At 39.0% G+C, this 19,733-nt stretch overlaps 1 protein-coding gene and 1 pseudogene across 6 annotated transcripts in view; both read right to left on the reverse strand.

Moving 5' to 3' along the window:
* Positions 1-1,209: 1,209 nt before the first annotated feature.
* Positions 1,210-1,327, reverse strand: LOC116538029 (annotated as a pseudogene).
* A 9,786-nt stretch (positions 1,328-11,113) lies between these two features.
* The window catches only part of SMARCA1 (SWI/SNF related, matrix associated, actin dependent regulator of chromatin, subfamily a, member 1), a 79,073-nt gene continuing 70,453 nt past the window's right edge, over positions 11,114-19,733 (reverse strand). For 2 of the 6 annotated variants that reach the window (XM_032260155.1, XM_032260156.1), the window contains 2 exons: positions 12,951-13,061; positions 11,373-11,851 (listed from right to left, as the gene is read on the reverse strand). In XM_032260155.1, coding sequence (XP_032116046.1) covers positions 11,780-11,851; positions 12,951-13,061 — 183 coding nt within the window. In that variant the 3' untranslated portion in view covers positions 11,373-11,779. Of the gene's footprint in view, positions 11,920-12,919; positions 13,062-19,733 lie in introns of all 6 variants that reach the window. The other 4 variants (XM_032260160.1, XM_032260159.1, XM_032260158.1 and 1 more) reach the window with 4 other exon arrangements.

Below are 19,733 nucleotides of genomic sequence, written 5' to 3' on the forward strand. Positions count from 1 at the left end.
AGTATTCAGTATTTTAATAACTAGTTTAGCTGGTTATTAAATCATTGCCAGTATTACTATATTCTAGTTTATACGATATTTTAATATTATAGTAATATCACCAGTATAATTTAAAATGAACAGTATAGTGAGTACCATCTAAATATCAATGTGCCAGTCAATATACTGTACTCAAAATGTCCATCAATGCCTGCCAGACCCAAGGCCCTTTGTCCACCTACTCTACTCAGCCCCTACTGTCTAGAAGCTATGTTATATATTATATTAGTCTGCCCTTCATTGGACACTTCAGTTTCATCCTGAGTCTCAGCCAGTGAGACTCAGGATGAATTCACAACTCAAGGGCCGAAAATCCAAAAGCCAGTCAGCAATCTTTGACATGGCTGGCACAAAAAAATAAGCTGACCAGCCAATCAGACTCCCAGTCTTGGGAATTTGAGTTGGCAAGCATGGAAAGGTTAACATATGGGGCGTTAGTTCTTCATGGCAGGAAATGAGAATGCAAAAGGTGATCACAGAAATATCACTATATAAAAAGGAGATGGGAGGAGCTAGGGTTGGACACAAGTGGCAACAGTTAATCCCAGGTGAGTACGGACATCACAATCAGCATATGAGGCAGAGTGGCAATCCAGGTGCTAGGAGAGGCAGAACACTGGGAGACTTCTGAGTTTACAAATCAAGGGCTTCCAAGGATCACAACTGGCAGATGACCTAATGAGATTCTCCTGGATTGAAACTACCATACAGCGATACAGCAAAGCCCACTTCAGCTCAACCACCAAAGATCTGGATTCAAATTGGCACCCTAGAACAGTAGTTTTAAAAGTGTGATTCCTGGACCAAGAGCATCAACGTCACCTGGGAACTTGTTAGAAATGCAAGTAAGTGGGTGTTGAACAATGAGAACACATGGACACAGGGAGGGGAACATCACACACCGGCGCCTGTTAGGGGGTGGGGGGATTAGGGGAGGGATAGCACGGGGTGGGGGAATTGGGGAGGGATAATGTAGGTGATGGGGGGACGGATGCAGCAAACCACCATGGCATATGTATACCTATGTAACAATCCTACACGATCTGCCCAGGTACCCTAGAACTTAAATTATAATAATTTTTTTAAAAACGATATGCAAGTACCTACTGACTCAGAAACTCTGGAGATGAACCTCAGCATTCTGGATTTTTAAAAATTAAATTTATATAAAGCCTACAGCACCCATATTCTTACGGGTCTCCCATCCACGTACTAACTAGACCCAACCCTGCTTAGCTTCCAAGATCAGGTGAGATTGCGCACATTCAGGGTGGTATTGGCCATAGACCAGTTTGAGGTTTAACAAGTCTTCCAGGTGATTCCAATCCAAGTTCAAATTTGAGAACCAACCCCTCAAGTTGGCTTTGCCCAGAGTGCCAACATTACCTAGAAGTGGACTGTTGCTGCCCTTAGATCATCTCGGGGATAATCCTCCCAGAGGTAGATTCCCCAGTTGGTCAGATTTGCTGATAAAAGAACTCGTCTGCAATAGTTTATACCTATTGGTTTCAATATATAATTCATCATTCCCAAGCAGCTGCAAGGATGCAATATAGATACTGAACCAAGGACCATAAGCAAATCCAGGAACTGAAGATTTAAAGATGTCCCCTAAAGGTTGCAGGCAGAGACTGACAGGCAGTTTTTTTTTTTGTTTGTTTGTTTTTTGAGACGGAGTTTCGCTCTTGTTGCCCAGGCTGGAGTGCAATGGCACGATCTCGGCTCAGCGCAACCTCCGCCTCCTGGGTTCAGGCAATTCTCTTGCCTCAGCCTCCTGAGTAGCTGGGATTACAGGCACGTGCTACCATGCCCAGCTAATTTTTTGTAGTTTTAGTAGAGACGGAGTTTCACCATGTTGACCAGGATGGTCTCGATCTCTTGACCTCATGATCCACCTGCCTCGGCCTCCCAAAGTGCTGGGATTACAGGCGTGAGCCAGACAGGCAGCTTTTAATGTGATCCTTTCGTATGGCTTCTAGACGAAACTGAGTTGTCTCTCTCCTGGAAGCACGTGTTTGTGGTTGAGGTGTAATAGGTAGGTGGTTTTAAGCAGAGACATCTTTGGTGCTGTATATAGGAGAAAGGTTAGTGTACTAACGGGCAAGAAACAGATCATACGAAGATGTCAATTACTGCCTGTTAGTCCACTACCTGCTTGCAACCTCTGCTGCTCTTGCTGCCCAGTTTTATATTACATGACCTCACCGTCTAGCCACAGGATGTACCCCTGACCCAGGTGTAGCCAAGTCAGTCGAGTCACTTACCTAGACTGTAACCTGATGCAGAAGATGATCTATGCCCATATGATTCTCCCATTCAAAAATGTGAAGACATCAGCAGTTAGAAATGAGAGTTAGAGTTTACCAAAATGTCCTGAGGAAGAGAGGGATCTATGAAGGATCATGGCAAGAAAAAGTAACAATAAAAGCAGAACTCATGCACAAAATCAGTAGGCCACTGGTTAGGGCTATGGACACGTACACACAGAAGCAGGGATGCTGAAAGAGAGAATGACAATAACAGAGACATTTTGAGCGAGACATCATGTAGCCTGAGAGAGAGATGAAGAGCATAACTGCCTCGATTCCTGCTCGCTGATGTCCTTATAATATCCACCTTTTCTTATTTAGCTAATTAGTGAGTTACTAGAATGCCTGAGGAGAGAGCTACTTACATTTGTTTGAGTGTAAGAGCAAGTGAGAACAAGTAACAAGATGATAGAGACACAGAGCCAAGGAGAGAGGAAAGGACAATAAAAGAAAGAAACAGACAGACTGTCCCTACGGATACAAAGCTTGAAGGGCATTCTGTCAGAGAAGGGATCATGGCCACAACCCCTTCTCCCTGGGGTTTAACCTGAGGTGCAATTAAAAATGAAGAATGGGCCGGGCACGGTGGCTCAAGCCTGTAATCCCAGCACTTTGGGAGGCCGAGGCGGGTGGATCACAAGGTCAAGAGATCAAGACCATCCTGGTCAACATGGTGAAACCCTGTCTCTACTAAAACTACAAAACATTAGCTGGGCATGGTGGCGCGTGCCTGTAGTCCCAGCTACTCAGGAGGCTGAGGCAGGAGAATTGCCTGAACCCAGGAGGCGGAGGTTGCGGTGAGCCGAGATCGCGCCATTGAACTCCAGCCTGGGTAACAAGAGCGAAACTCCGTCTCAAAAAAAAAAAAAAAAAAAAAAAAAAAAAAAAATGAAGAATGAACAAATGAATGCATGAATATACAAATGAATAAATAATAAATAGACGAGCACATTTTAAATGAATATGTAAAGTTAATGACATCTGTCAGGTGGGACAGAGATGACTATGGCCAAGGTCCAGTGGCAGAAAGAGCAACAAAGCTTCTGAGATCCAACCACTATGACAGCAGAAAGATGACTCAAGCGTTTGAATTCCAAACCACTTTTGCTGGAACATCTTTACCCAACAGTGAACTGAGTGGGGATCTCACTTAGGGGCCAGTGAGATGGGATTTGAGACATTTTGCCCCAAATACATTAATTTACTCATAATGAATGACAATGCATAGTCTAGCACCGTCCATGGCAATTATGGGACCACAGATCTTGACAACTTTGACAGCAGCAAAAGTGACAGGAAAGCCTGTTCTGAAGCAAACAGCTTAGGTAGTAAAGGTAGAGGTCTCCAGCCTCAAAAAAGCTTGTCCGAGTTTGGGCCCAGTGACAGCATGGGGGACCATCCCTGGACCTCAATAAATATGTTGAACCTCGGGGTATTCTCAAACAACAGAAGGCATTTTGATCTCACTGCCTAGTTTTGAACCTACTATTTTGACCTCAAGGGCATTTTTTTTTCCTGTATTTTGCTTTCCTCTCAGACTATGAACCATTCTGGTTATAAGAATTCAACTTTACTAGGAGTTTAATACCCCTATTTCAACTTATAAGGATTTCTTTCAATGTATAAATAGGAATTTGACACCTATTTATAGGCGAGCTATAAATAGCTGAGCCCAACCCAAATTGCTAACCCACAGAATAACGAGTTGCAAATGGTTGTTTTAAGCCACTGAGTTTTAGATTTTTATGCAGCAAAAGGTAACTGACATGGAGCCTAACTAAAATAAAGCCAAACCAAGTATAGTTTTCTTCAAAGCCTAAAGCTGAAAATTCTGAATATGACTCTGAATGTTTTCCTTCAGCACGGTAAATCCATATCCCTGCACCCTGAGAGATACAATCACTAGTTCCAGTTCCATGAGGCTTAAGCAGTGCAACTTGGCATGCCACAGCACCTTCCTAGCATTGCAGAAGGTCTCCACATGCGGAAAATTACGGCATGTGAAGTATTCACATGTAGTTTACGTTGCTTTTTTAAAAACTACAAAAATCCCAACAAATCGTTTAAAAACATAGTCCATCCATATTCAAATTTCAGCATATGTGCATTTATAACAGCATTTGAAAGTATCACTTTTTCTCCCAGTACCATAAACAGCAGCAGTTGCCATTTCCCAGAAGACTCAAAATACTGTGACATCATGGTATAGTAAACCATTGTCTCAAAGATTCAAATTCCCTGATAAAGAATCTCACCAATAATCAAAAAATGTGATAGAAAATAAGAAATCCCATATAGGTGATGTGATTCTCACAGAAAGTTATCGGGTTTGCATTCTATAATGGTACCTCTTCTGTTACCTTTTGCATTAGTCAATGATCCAGCCACATATCAACACATAATCAAGCATATACTGTAAGAATGTACCTGGTAGCCACAGCAAAGCATCTAAGCAAGCTAAGAATAGTGTCCATATTGACTTCTAGGCAAAGGAGTTAAAAGCTCCTCTGTAGTCTGCTCCCAGCCTCCTACCCAAGTAGTGGAGGAGTGCTGAATTGATGGGTAAGATTCCTGGGCATTGTTGAACCACAGTTTCTAGTGGGTGGACCCTGAGAATATAAACAATCCTGTACGGGTAGAAAGTCTCTTTCTGGGTTCATTCTCTCTGGAGCTGGTGGCTGTAATATTATTTCTCATTGGAATGGCAAGTTCAGAAATCTGATTTTGACTTAAGGGAAAGGCTAAGCTATTTATACTGTTTTGGTTCTGAGTTCCACACTTTCTTTCTCTAAGAAAGTTCCACACTTTCTCTACTGACCACTTCCTTGTGGTCAGCTCAGTCGAGTGGTGATATAGTCTGGGAGCCAGTGCCCTCAATGTTACTTTCCTTCGCCACTCTTTAGGCACATGCATCTCTTGCAGAAGACACCAGGGTGATAGGGCCAAGGCAGAATTTAAATCTTCCCAAGTTACCTGGCCAATCACCACCATAATTCATCCCTTTATGGAGCCCAGATCTCACCCCTGTCCCTAACACGGACATGATCTCAGAAGACAGGGCAGCTGTATTCCCCAGGCACTGACATTTGGGGAGTAAAGTCCCACGAAAGAGATTGAGGTTTAGTACCCAAACTTGAAGCACTGCTGCTATAGGGCCAGTATATAATTTCCCATGTGTAACAGCTAGGTGCTGGTATTGGTGTAAATATTCATTTTAGGAGCTAGAATAACCTTGTCCATGACTTCAAACTGCAGGAGCTGCAAGGTTCTGCTGCTAGGTCTGCCTAGAATAAACAGAATTCCAGTGTGTGACATTTTTGGCTTATTGGACATTAGATCCAAATACTCATACAACCAACTTAGATGGAAGGCCTAGGTTCTGTTCCTCTGAACTTCGTTTTAACTTGTATCCAGAGATAAAGGGAGAATGATGGTCACATAAAATTTTGAGATGTGATGGCCTTCTCTAAAGTTTTCTGAGTCTCTTCTCCACCATATGTTCTCATATTGACTCTGATTTGGACACTGCATAAACCCTAATAAAAGAATTTGTGGAGAAAAGATAGAGTTTAAAAAAATAACCCTTAGTGATATGCAACACCTGATCAAAAGACAAGACGCTCCTTGCAGTTGCTTTCCTGATCAGGAATATCCAATAAACATTGACCAGGGATCTAATCACCGTTGTGGACTTTAGAGACCTCAGAGTGTGGGTACAATTACTGAAGGAAGGTAGAGTTCACTCATAAAAAGAGATTCAGACCTTCACTGCATGGAGACAGTAGCTTATTCTTGGACTAAGGTGAAGAGGAAAAGTTAATGAAAGAAAAAATAAGATCAAAGGTCAAAAAGGCATTAAATAATAACTATATCCACAATGCTGTGGCTTTGAGAATTCGGTTGGCCTGGAAATAGAGGCCCTTGGTTAGGTTAGGTTAGGTTACATTATAGTATAGGTTAGATTACAGGATAGGATAGGTTAGATTGCAGGATACTTTAAATGAACTAAAAACTCTTGCCCAGAGATAGCTATTGATTTGGAAGTGGTGAGAAGCAAACTAGGAAAGGAGGCCAGGTGTGGTGCCTCACATCTGTAATCCCATCACTTAGGGGGGACTAAGACGGGAGGATCGTTTGAACCCAGGAGTTCAAGACCCACCTGGGCACTGCCACGCCCAGCTATTTTTTGTATTTTTGTAGAGGCAGAGTTTCACCATGTTGCCCAGGTGGGTCTTGAACTCCTGGGTTCAAACGATCCTCCCACCTTAGTCCCCCCTAAGTGATGGGATTACAGATGTGAGGCACCACACCTGGCCTCCTTTCCTAATTCTTTCCTAGTTTGCTTCTTGCCACTTCCAAATCAATAACTATTTCTGGGCAAGGTATCGATCCTAAATGATGATGATGGTCACATAATAAATATTCTAGCAAAGGTGAGGCCTTATGCAAAGATCTTTTCTGTCTTGGATATAGCAAATAGCCTTTGAGCTCCACCACTGAAGGAGATATGTTAATTCAAAACTATTCATGATGAGAGGTAGACAGCTGGAGATGAATAGTGACCACCATCAACCTTCCACAGATATATGGAGACTCTAGAAGACAGCCCACATAATTTGGTAATCCAATGTATTGATGGATTCTATTATCTATATCATAGGAAGATCAGAAATTAACCAAGCATATCTTGGGGGCAATACAGAAAGGGTTGAAGTCAATGGAAAGATATAGCTTGGATCTGACTACAGTGGCTTAGATGAACATTTCCTCAGCAGAAAAGCAATTTATCGGGAAAGGGACAAATGATCAAGTCACTAGGCCAACAAATGAAAAGAGCCTGGTATAAACAAGCTTTTGTAATGGTTGCATTACAGTAAGAAAGGCCAACGCTTGGTCCAATTATCTAAATGAAACACTGGTACAGGGAAGGGATACCAGCTAGCATGGAGAATGCTTAAAAAGACAATAGCTTGGGCACCAGCTTTGGCCTTACCAAACACTTGAGAACCTTGTAACCTCTGCCTAATAATAATACCCAATACCATAGCTATTGGTGATATAAGAAAATTTCTTTTGTTAATTAGCTTTCAGAGGCTTCTCTACCCTCAGTATGGTAGCCTGGAAGAGCTAGGGATTCCCAGTGCAGAATACTCTAATTCAGTTACACCACCGACTAACTATTCACAGAGGTAATAGAATTTCTAAGAACAGATCAATAATATGCTTGCTATCCAGTCATTACTCTTGTTAAACACCCTACACTTTCTAAATGAATTACTAAGGGCTAAGAAGAGCTATGCACAGAAGATGACTATCTTAATTTGAGTTCCCTTCCGAAGCAAATGTTGATACAAAGATTCTGATACAAGTAGTTTATTCAGGAGTTGACCTCAGGAAATTCCTACAGGGGAGGAGGGAAGTAATACAGGGAAAATAAAGCAGTTAATAGAGCGTGTTATCAAGACAGCCACCACTGTGGGTGGTTGGAGTTTAATCTGGTGGGTAAACTCTGGGGAACCATATAAATCACATAACTTAGTTACCTTGCTCAAGAGGTAAGAGAGTTGGGGTACTTATACACCAACTCCCATCAGTTTTATTCAGAGCCACTCCCAGAGGTGTTACTCCTTAGCTCTTTCAGCCTGCCATGCAGAGGGTAGAGAAGCCTTCTAGGCTGCTGAAAAAGACTTCAGAAAGAGATAGTGGCAGTTAAAAAATCAGCTGGAGCACGCAGAAATAAGGCTGAGGAATCAGAGACAGGATAGTTAGTATTAGCTATGTGCATTTCAACCACAGAAAAACCTTACTCCTTGTCTATTGGGCAGTATGGCTTAGGGAGACGAAATGAAGGAAACATGAGATGGAATACTCAGAGAAGTCTGAAATTTGAAAAGAACCTGAGGATTTCAGGAATTGGTAAGAACACCTGGAGAGAAAGCCATGTGGTGGCTTTGAAGCCGGGCCTGGGACTCTTAGCTAGCTGCACTGGCTACTGCACCGTAGAGGGAGGAACAATAGAACACGGTGGGGATCTTTGCCAATAATTGGGAAATAACAGCATTATATTTTTATGACAGTAGATAGCTTCACCCGTTACGTAGAGGCTTTTTCAAACCAAACATCCAGCAACTAAGATAGCAGCAAATATTTTAGTTCAAAAACTTCTCTTAACTGGGAGTCAGACAAAGAACCAAATCTGGAAACATATGTCATGGGAAAACTGTATAATCAGACAAGTATCCAAATACAGCATAACACTTACAGCCCAGGTAGCCAGAGAAAGACAGAACCATGCAATAAAACCATACCAATGGCTATGATGATAACAAGAGATTACTGAGCTTACCACCTGCCTTCTTCTGATTCTAAGGAAATTAGAGCCTGAGTATCTATCCAGTCAAGATAGATGCTTTACAAGGACCTCTGTGAAGATCTAGGGTTGTTGGGAAATCCATTCACGCCTTACAGATAGAGGCCTTGAGTGAAGGAAGCTACTCAGGGTCTCCGTTTCTCTCCTCACTTTTTTCCTTGTACATTTTCAAACAAGGAATCAGGTTGGGTCAGACTCCAGTGTAATCAACTAGACCATTTTGCTAGTGGGCAGTCATTATGCTTCATAAGACTGCATTCATGCATACTGCACTCTCTTCTGCTTCCTCTGGCAATGGTAAACTCCAGATTTATCTCCCCAACATGGCAGCCATGTCTAGGGATATTACCCCATCAGTCTAGGCCTCTTGTTTGAAATGGGATTTCTTTGTTGGGACTTTTATATTTTCAATGGGAGTTTAATTTCTCTGTGGAAACGTAACAATAAGAGGGGTTTCATATTCAGACTTGAGGCATTTTTGTATTTCCAAGATGCTATTATTTGGACTAAGCTATCATCTGGTGTTCATTGTACGGACCTCTTTGGTAGGCTAGGTTCAACAATGTAGCTATACATACTTTAAGATGAGAAGTAGAATAGGTGATGGATTTGTTACTAGATATACAGTGTGGTCTTTAAGTCCTGAATAAAACTATTTCACACGTTTCTAAGTATGACATCAGAAGCATTCATTGAAAGCCTTGGTGAGCTGAATTTCACATCTCTTTGGTCCAAGAAAGACTCATAAGAGCCATGATATAGACCAGGGAAATGGCTCCATGAAAAGGCTACAAGAACTTACCTGCAGATTTTCTCCCCTAAGGTAGACAGTCACATATTAGCTCAGCTATTGATCCCTCTGGATTACCAGAGAAAGAAAGTAGAGATTGTTAAATGTCCATGTTGGCATTCAAAGATTCTAACTGTACCTTCTGCCACCCACCATCTTCACTGCTCCCTAGGAAAAGAAAGGCTGAACTGACCGAGCAGAGTCCAGACCATTATTAGGCTGTTTTCTACTGCCCAGAACTTGGGGTTATCAGTAAAACTCTCTGGTATCCTTTTCTCTGGCACAGATGACTAACTATAGCTATTCATATCATTGGAATGGAAAATTCCAAGGTTAGATTTTTGGTTGAAGAGCTCTGGAGTTTGGAGCCAAAGCACCAGCTACTGTGTGAAGTATTACTTTGCTTACCTTAGCCTCCCTTGTAGGTTTTACAGAAAAGGCAGTTAAGCCAAGGGCAAATTTGGGTATCACTGGTCCCCTGATATAATATCATCCCAACCTTGTCTCTTAATAGCACCCCAATTTCACCCTAACCTCCAACAGGGTACAAGAGTCTAAGTGCTAATAGTGGAAACAGTAAAAATAATGCAACCAGAAACATGGCAGTAAGAGATATAAAATCTGGACAATGATTGGAGACTTAGAGTCCAATAGACAGTGGGTTGTTGTTCTAGAAGATCTATTCCTCTGTTGGAGAACCTCTATGAAAAGACTGAGGATGTGAAGAATGCTTACTTACATTCAGGAGCTACCCAGAATTTGCTAGTAACACACTAAGAGTCTGATAGGAAATGCGAAAGATCTTGGAAGGTGGAAGAGACAACTCTCTGATGGTCCAAACCTTGTTTTGGTAACTGACATAATTATCCTGCATTCTCAGCTTTGCTTATTTGTTGTGTATTTCACACTAGATTCAGATCCATTTTCCCTGCTTTCTTATAACCTGACCCAGACTGATTAATTCCACACTAAAAGTTTCATGTAACAGACCCAGGTTCATTCCTGAACTGACAGTCTCTGTGACAGAGGCAGTAATGTAAGACATTCCATTTATTTCCCTATATTTGCCAGCCCTCTTTCAGGTATATAAGACCACATGACTACTTTGGTGGCAATTAAATATAAGTGGATGTGATATGTGTCACTTCTGAGCTGAAGCAGTAAAGAGCCTAAGTGCCACATGTCCCAGATGTTGCAGCCACAAAATAGCAGAGCCTTAGTCATCCTGGAACCTTGAGTTACTGTGTGGAGCAGATCCCTTCCCATTCCCACATCCCTCTGACCTGCATGAGATATATAGCGTGAGCAAGAAAAAAATTCTTGCTGTGTAAAACCTCTGACACTTTGAGATTGTTACCTGAGCATAACTGTAATCCTGACAAATACAGCCCCCCTTCTGCATGCATGGTGCTTATTTCATACTCTAAACTTAGTTGTTAGTAATTCTACATGTTACACCCAGGCCCTGCTGAACTCGCTCTATGGGACAGAAGATCACACACAAGTCAGCAAGCAAAGCTTTAACTTTGAACCAAATACACAGTGGTAAGCAATACAATTCAGTAAACACAACTACTTTCTACTGCACAAAAAAACAGGAAATAATTAAATTTCTTATAGACATTTCTTTATTATATTTTCCCACTTGAATATTTAGAGAATAATTTAAATGTAATGCATACTGACAGCAAGCACAGTATCAAATATTAGTTTTTTTTAATATTTCTCTTTCCTCACCCTTTATTCCTTTAGGAAAAAAATATTTAGATGACCTCAAAGAAACAATTATTATGCTAATCACAGTATGCAGTAACACATACAAGCCCAGACTCAATAGAAAAGAAAGCAACAAAGAAGTGAAAAAGTCTTTCTCCTCAAATCATTTTAATTCATTTTTCCACAGCCATATAAATTTAAAGTATGAAACAACAATAATACAACTATAGAATCTAGGTTCTCTTTCAAAGCAGCGGCATATAAAACATAGAAAAGCTAAAACCTCAGCACAAGCTTCAAAAGAACAAGGACTGAGAGGATTTTGATGAAGACATGAAATGCACAAAATACAGTACACAAAAATACTAGAATGCCATAAAATATAAAGCTACACATTTCAGGTAGAAAGCATTGTAAAATATATAAAATATGCAAGAAATCAAAACCAAAGAGATTTTTCTTAGAGTACCATGAATACACTGGAACTGGCAATTAGCATTTGAAGATGGGAACAAGAAAATAGCAGTTTCCCATTTAAAACTTTATTTCTAGGCTTTAGGATTTCACCTTCTTGACATCCTTCTTTCCAGAGCTCTCAGTAGCTGACTCTGCTTTTCTTTTCTGTGACTAAAATGGAAACAGATTTAATGTTCTGCTCCAATATGCACATTTTAAATGGCCCAACAATGTTAAATCTAGGATGTAAATGCATTAAAAAAAAATTTTAACATGAATATTCACTTAAATGTTATATTCACAGTTAATGTTCTATATAGCCCAACAAACTATATAACCCAATGTAAAATAACCTTCAAAGATATTTCTTTTTATGAAAAGACATAAAACACCCATCAAAAATAGTCATCAAATATCTACTTACACATGGTATTATAAATGTACTCTCATCTCTTAAAGAACTACTTAATGCCTTCTGGGCAAAATTTTATTTATGAGTATATATATATTTTTAACTTTTGATAGGTTTTAACATACCATATTTCATATCTTCTATGATACACATTACACATTTTAGCATCGCTGAAATCAGGATGCATCTTACGACTGATGACAATTTACACCTGGCAGCATTTTTCTCAGTGGTACATAAAGTAATGCTGTGTCTTACAATGGAAGGCATCTTAGATTCAATGAAATATGGCAGTTTACTTAACCACACTCAAATAATACGATCTATTAAAGAATATCTTAAATTACAGCTATACAAAGCAACCTGACTAGATTCAAATCAAGTTATCCTATCATTTAACAGTTCATTTATTACCAAGCCAAGTCGTCTGCTCAGAGTTCCCGTTTGTACTCATGGTTCCACAAACATCAGAACACTTACTTGATCAAATCAGAACTCCTAGTTTCAACTTCAGCCCCATCCCATCCCACCCCTATCCCTCATCCCTCTGCTACCCCCATGATAGCTCTAGTCTCAAGTCAAAAGATTTCACTTGCATTATACTTCTGCTTAGATTCATGAGGAATTTTTTAAAACACAGAGCCTAGTTACTAGGAAGTTCCTAACCATATGTTCTACAAACAAATAAGAAACGTGGTTGTGATGTAACTCTGTTTCTGTCCAAAGCAAATTAGCATTTCATAAAACCAGCTATTATTAATAGGTATCACTATGGCGTTAAACATAATATAGGCATTTTAATTATGTAAAAAAAAAATGGGATCTACCTAAAAGTTAGGAAAATGCTGAAAATTTTACCATTGGAGTTTTAGTTGCCCGTTTCTTCTTTTCTGCTCTCTCTCTTTCCTCAATTTCCATATTTTCCTTCTCAATCAATGAAATCAGAGTGTTACAGCGTCTCTGGAATTCCTAAATTAAATAATAAAAAGATTTTTAATTTCTGCAACCCAATCATAATATTTAAAAGGCTGACAATTATTTAACTGCATGATTTCTGTGATACAGAATTTCCAAAACTGCTATTCTTCAGAACAATATTCACACAGGGTATTAATAGATTGCACCAAATACAAGGGGTGGGGGTAAATGTCATTTATGGGTGACTGGTTAAACAAATCATGATAGTAGTATATTATATAATATTACTCAGCAATAAAAAAGAAAAGAACTATTAATACAGTTAACAATCTGAATGAACCTCAAGAGAATTATGCTAAGTGAAAATAAAAAAAGCTTATTTCAAAAGGTTACATATCATATTATTCCATTTATATAACATCCTTAAACGACAAAATTATAGAAAGAGAGAAAAGATCAGTGGTTGCCAGGAGCTACGGAGAGGAGAGAGGGTGGGTGTGACTGTAAAGAGATCGCACAATGGAGTCTTGTGGTGGTGGAGGTTACACAACTCTACACATGACAAAACTGAATTGAACTGTGCGCAAACACACACAAACAAATGAGCGCATATATAACTGATGAAATCTGAACCAGCTCTATAGATTATATGAATGTCAATTTCCTGGTTGTGATATTTTACTATAGTTTTGCAAAATGTTACTATTGGGGAAAACTGGGTGAAGGCTGCATGGGACCTCCCTGTACATTTTCAACTTTTTGTGAATGTATAAACATTTCAAAATAAAAAGTTAACATATATCACATAAACAAAAAATATAAGGGGATGTTCTATGGTCAAAATAAGTTTTGGAAGTACTCAGTTTACAAAAGTTAAACAGGTTTATTTACTACATGGCTTCTCAGAGCCTTTTCCCTATGTGCACTTTGAACCACTGGGCAGCGCATCAGGATGCAGCAGCTGTCAAAAATATTTAACCAACAGACTCTCTTCTCACTGGACATCTTGTGGGATCAGAGTTCTGGGGACTACATCACAGGAAACACTGCTTTATTTGTTAATTCAGAGCAAATAGTACCTGAAAAGATTTTTACATTAACCTTGCCACTACCTATATTTCACTGCCAGCAAATCAATGCATGCAAACTATAAATACTCTTTATGAATGTATGGTGAGCATTAAACACAATTCATTAATATGGAATCTCATATATTATTAACCCTGTACACTTTACTATATTTTAAAGGTAAATAATAATTTAATACCAAAGGATAAATAATATTTTAAAATATGATTCCTTTTCTGTATAAGCAAAAATGTCTGCCAGAATAGCTCAACACTCAAGAAAGAATATAGGTTTACTGGAAATTAAGAACCACCCCAACACACACACACACGCAAATGGTCAAAGTACAGGAACAGAAAACTCACCAAAAAAAAAAAAAAAAAAGTCCAAACATTAAAATCAAGTTTGACAGCAACTAATGACCAAATGCAAAATAAAACAATGCCATCTTCATCCAATTAGCAATGATATGTACATGCTTGTGTGCACATGCATATATATGGTACATATATCTAGTATTGACAATAAGATGTTGAAATGGAAACTTTCATTCACTGACGATGAAATGTCAATGTTACTATATGCTATGGACTGAAGTGTGTCTCTGCAAAATTCATTTCCTAACCTTCAATGTGACTGCATTTGATAATGAGGCCTTTAAGGAGGTAGTTAAGGTTAAATGAGATCATATGGGTGGGGCCCTAATCCAATAGGGCTGGTGTCCTTGTAAGAAGTGAAAGAGATATCCAAGATCTCTCTTGGAGTGCATGCAGGGAAAGAGATATCCAAGATCTCTCTTTCCCTGCATGCACTCCAAGGATGGACCATATGAGAACATCATGTGCAGAAGGCGGCCATCTGCAAGCCAGGAAGAGAAGCCACACCAGAAACCAACCCTGCTGGCACCCTGATCTTGAACTTTCAGTCACAGAAAGGGTGAGAAAATAAATTCCTGTGGCTTAAGCCACCTAGACTGGGCATTCTGTTATGGCAGCCCAAGTTGACTAATACACTACCTTTCTTGAAAGCAAATTGGAAATTTCAACGATGGATCTTAAAATTTTAGTACCCTTTGACCTAACAATTCCATTCCTAGAAACTGATTGTAAGGAAATGAGATGTATACAAAGATTTACAAAAGAATGTTTAGAGCAGTGTTAAACTGGGAACTAACTAAAATTTTGGTAATCTGGAAATAGAATACACAGACACGTATTATTATATACACATACACACAGAAATAGCTAAAAGAATATTAACAACAATGTTACTAGTGGTTAACAGCAGCTATCTCTGAGAGTAGAACCATTGATTGATAACTTTTATTTTTCTCTTGATACTAGTCTGAATTTTCCAAATTTTCTGCAATGAACATTTAAGTCTTGGGCAATCTGTAAGACTTTTAAGAACGGAAAATTGTTTAAAATTCAGTTTTATCTTCCCAAATAAAATCCACCAAAAATGGCATACAACATAGGAAATATAAGATACAAAATGATATCAACTATCCAAGCAAATGAATTTTGGGCTCTATATGAAGCCCAAGAGGAGGCAGAAAACCAGAGAGTCTAGCCAGAAAAAAGTTGTTCGTTAATGAATTATTGTTTACCTATTAAAAACAATCTTACATAACACTGACACGTTCAAGATTCTTGTGTATCTTCAATTACTCAGGGTTAAACAATTTAGAAACAATAACTCTGAAATTTTCCTTACTTACCAAAATGATAGTGATATCTTTAGTATGCAGACCAAATATTCTTCATAGCTTCATTCAATAATACACATACAAATTAAACAGCATGTTATTCAATTTATCTATTATAGAAAGGGCTAAGTTGACCCTGATGAGATTTGATCCGTTGGTTTCTAGGGGGACTAGATGGAGTCTTTATGTAAAGCTGATTCGTGAATCATTAAGCTATATCCTCTGGCTATTGTTATTCTCAATAAGTAACAGTTGCTTGTGACTGGAGATATCTTTAGATACATATTCACAGGTCATGTGGGTGATTCAGAAAAAAAAAAAATACTTTTGAGATAGCCTCCTATGCAGGGAAGTGGAATACCTCAAAATGATTATAAATGGACTGTGTAATTAGTTCTTACCTTCATTCGTTTTAACCTGTCAATAACTACTCTAGACAGAAAACTAATCTAAGACTCTAGAGAAAGACACTGAGTAATGGACAAGTATGGATGTTACCTTCCTAGCATAGGTCATGTCATGTTCTCTAGTGATACCAACTCCATTTTTTATTCACATGCTTCATGACTGCCTAAGGCAATATATGTTATCATAAATAGAACACAAGCTAAAGCTAGAAGTTAGAAGAAGAAAGGCTACATTACCAATAAAAAATGACTCATTTTTTGAATAACGAAGTAACTATGAAATGACTATGAGAAATTTCATAATGTCAAAAGCACATTCTTTTTCTATAATTTCTCCTTTCATATATTCTCCTAGATTATTGTACCACTTAATCTTCCTATTTTGCGGGGTATTACAGGGAATTGTTCACAGGACCTCAAACTGTTTCCAAAACTCTATGGTCTAATTATCTCTTTCTCTCACCATTTCCCCACACTGGATTTAAAAATGAAGTTGGAGAAAAATAGCACACAAGAGGAAAAGAGGAGATGCAAAAACAATAAAGGCAACAGAAGAGAACTGGAAAATAACAAATGGAAAACAAATATTAAAACTGTGTTAATAGTTGTCATGAAAAAATTTCTGCATTCAAACGTGTACGGGAAATGTTGGATTTGTTAAAGGTTAATCAAATTTCTTTATGATAGGACTTCTCAGAGCTTTTAGCATTCTAATGCAGAGTGGAAGTGTGAATGGCAGGATTCAGTATCATCAGCATGTCCCAATTCAATCTGAACACAGAACTCTTGTTCTGCATATCATCTATTTTCACATCCTGACAACGTTTGGTAGAAATCAACTTGGGAAATGTTGCACAGCATGAGTGATGAATTCAGCTAAGTTAGGATCAAAGTACAGACGTATCTTGTTTTATTGCATTTCACTTTGCTGAGCTTCATAGACATTGTGCTTTTACAAATTGAAACTCTGGGGCAACCTTGCATTGAACAAGTCTATTGGTGCCATTTTTCCAAGAGGATACATTTGCTTCATGTCTCTGTGTCACATTTTGGTAATTCTCACAATATTTCAAAAATCATTATTATTATATCTGTTACAGTGACCTGTAATCGGTTATCTTTTATGTTACTATCATAATCATTTTGGGGTACCACAAATCACACCCATATTAGATGGCCAACTTCGTTTATAAATGTTGTGTGTATTCTGACTACTCCACCAAACAGCCATTCACCCATCTCTCTTCCCCCATCAGGCTTCCCTCTATTCCCTAAGACACAATGATACAGAAATTAGGGTAATTGTAACTCTAAAATGGCCCTAAGTGCTCAAGTGAAAGGAAAAGTCTTACTTTAAATCAAAAGCTAGAAATGATTAAGCTTAGTAAGGAAGTTGAGACAGGCCAAAAGCTAGGCCTCTTGAGCTAAACAACTAGCCAAGTTGGTAATGCAAAGGAAACACTCTTGAAGGAAATTAGAAGTGCTACTCATCTGGAAGCATTCCCTTCAAAAATTGGCACAAGACAAGGGTGCCCTCTCTCACCACTCCTATTCAACATAGTATTGGAAGTTCTGGCCAGAGCAATCAGGCAAGAGAAAGAAATAAAAGGTATTCAAATAGGAAGAGAGGAAGTCAAATTGTTTCTGTTTGCACATGACATGATTGTATATTTAGAAAATCCCATCATCTCAGCCCAAAATCTCCTTAAGCTGATAAGCAACTTCAGCAAAGTCTAAGGATACAAAATCAATGTGCAAAAATCATAACCATGCCTATACATCAATAACAGGCAAACAGAGGGCCAAATCATGAGTGAACTCCCATTCACAATTGTTACAAAGAGAATAAAATGCCTAGGAATACAACTTACAAGGGATGTGAAGGACCTCTTTCAGGAGAACTACAAACTACTGCTCAAGGAAATAAGAGAGGACACAAACAAATAGAGAAATATTCCATGCTCATGGATAGTAAGAATCAGTATCATGAAAATGGCCATACTGCCCAAAGTAATATATAGATTCATGCCATCCCCATAAAGCTACCACTGACTTTCTTCACAGAATTAGAAAAAAACTAATTTAAATTTCATATGGAACCAAAAAAGAGCCCAGATAGCCAAGACAATCCTAAGCAAAAAGAACAAAGCTGGAGTCATCATGCTACCTGACTTTATACTACAAGGCTGCAGTAACCAAAACAGCATGGTGCTGGTACCAAAACAGATACATAGACCAATGGAACAGAACAGAGGGCTCAGAAATAACGTCACACAGCTACAACCATCTGATTATTGACAAACCTGACAAAAACAGCAAAAGGGAAAGGATTCCCTATTTAATGAATGGTGTTGGAGAAATTGGCTAGCCATATGCAGAAAACTAAAACTGGATCCCTTCCTTACAGCTTATACAAAAATTAACTCAAGACGGATTAAAGACTTAAACATAAGGCCTAAAACCATATAAACCCTAGAAGAAAACCTAGACAGTACCATTCAAGACACAGGCATGGGCAAAGACTTCATGATTAAAACACCAAAAGCAATGGCAACAAAAGCCAAAATTCACAAATGGGATCAAATTAAACTAAAGAGCTTCTGCACAGTGAAAGAAACTATCATCAGAGTGAACAGGCAACCTACAGAATGGGAGAAAACTTTTGCAATCTATCCATCTGAGAAAGGGCTAATATCCAGAATCTACAAGGAACCTAACAAATTTACAAGAAAAAAAACCATCAAAAAGTGGGCAAAGGACGCCTGTAATCCCAGCACTTTGGGAGGCCGAGGCAGGTGAATCACGAGGTCAAAAGATCGACACCATCCTGGTCAACATAGTGAGACCCTGTCTCTACTAAAATACCGAAATTAGCTGGGCGTGGTGGCACGTGCCTGTAATCCCAGCTACTCGGGAGGCTGAGGCAGGAGAATTGCTTGAACCCGGGAGGCAAAGGTTGCAGTGAGCCAATACTGTGCCACTGCACTCCAGCCTGGCACCTGGCAACAGAGGGAGGCTCTGTCTCAAAAAACAAAGTGGGCAAAGGATATGAACAGACACTTCTCAAAAGAAGGCATTTGTGTGGCCAAAAAACATATGAAAAAAGCTCATCATCACTGGTAATTAGAGAAATGCAAATCAAAACCACAATGAGATACCATCTCACGCCAATTAGAATGGCGATCATTAAAAAGTCAGGAAACAACAGATGCTGAAAAGGATGTGGAGGAATAAGAATGCTTTTACACTGTTGTGGCAGCGTAAATTAGTTCAACCATTGTGGAAGACAGTATGGCGATTCCTCAAGGATCAAGAAATAGAAATACCATCTGACCCATCAATCCCATTACTGGTATATACCCAAAGGATTACAAATCATTCTACTATGAAGACACATGCACACATATGTTTATTGCAGCACTATTCACAGTACCAAAGACTTGGAACCAACCCAAATGCCCATAATTCTCAGCAAACTGACACAAGAACAGAAAAGCAAACACTGCATGTTCTCACTCATAAATGAGAGTTGAACAATGA

The sequence above is a fragment of the Sapajus apella genome, unplaced genomic scaffold (genome assembly GCF_009761245.1).
Source record: "Sapajus apella isolate SASKATOON/1434 unplaced genomic scaffold, GSC_monkey_1.0 scaffold115, whole genome shotgun sequence".
NCBI lineage: Eukaryota > Metazoa > Chordata > Mammalia > Primates > Cebidae > Sapajus > Sapajus apella.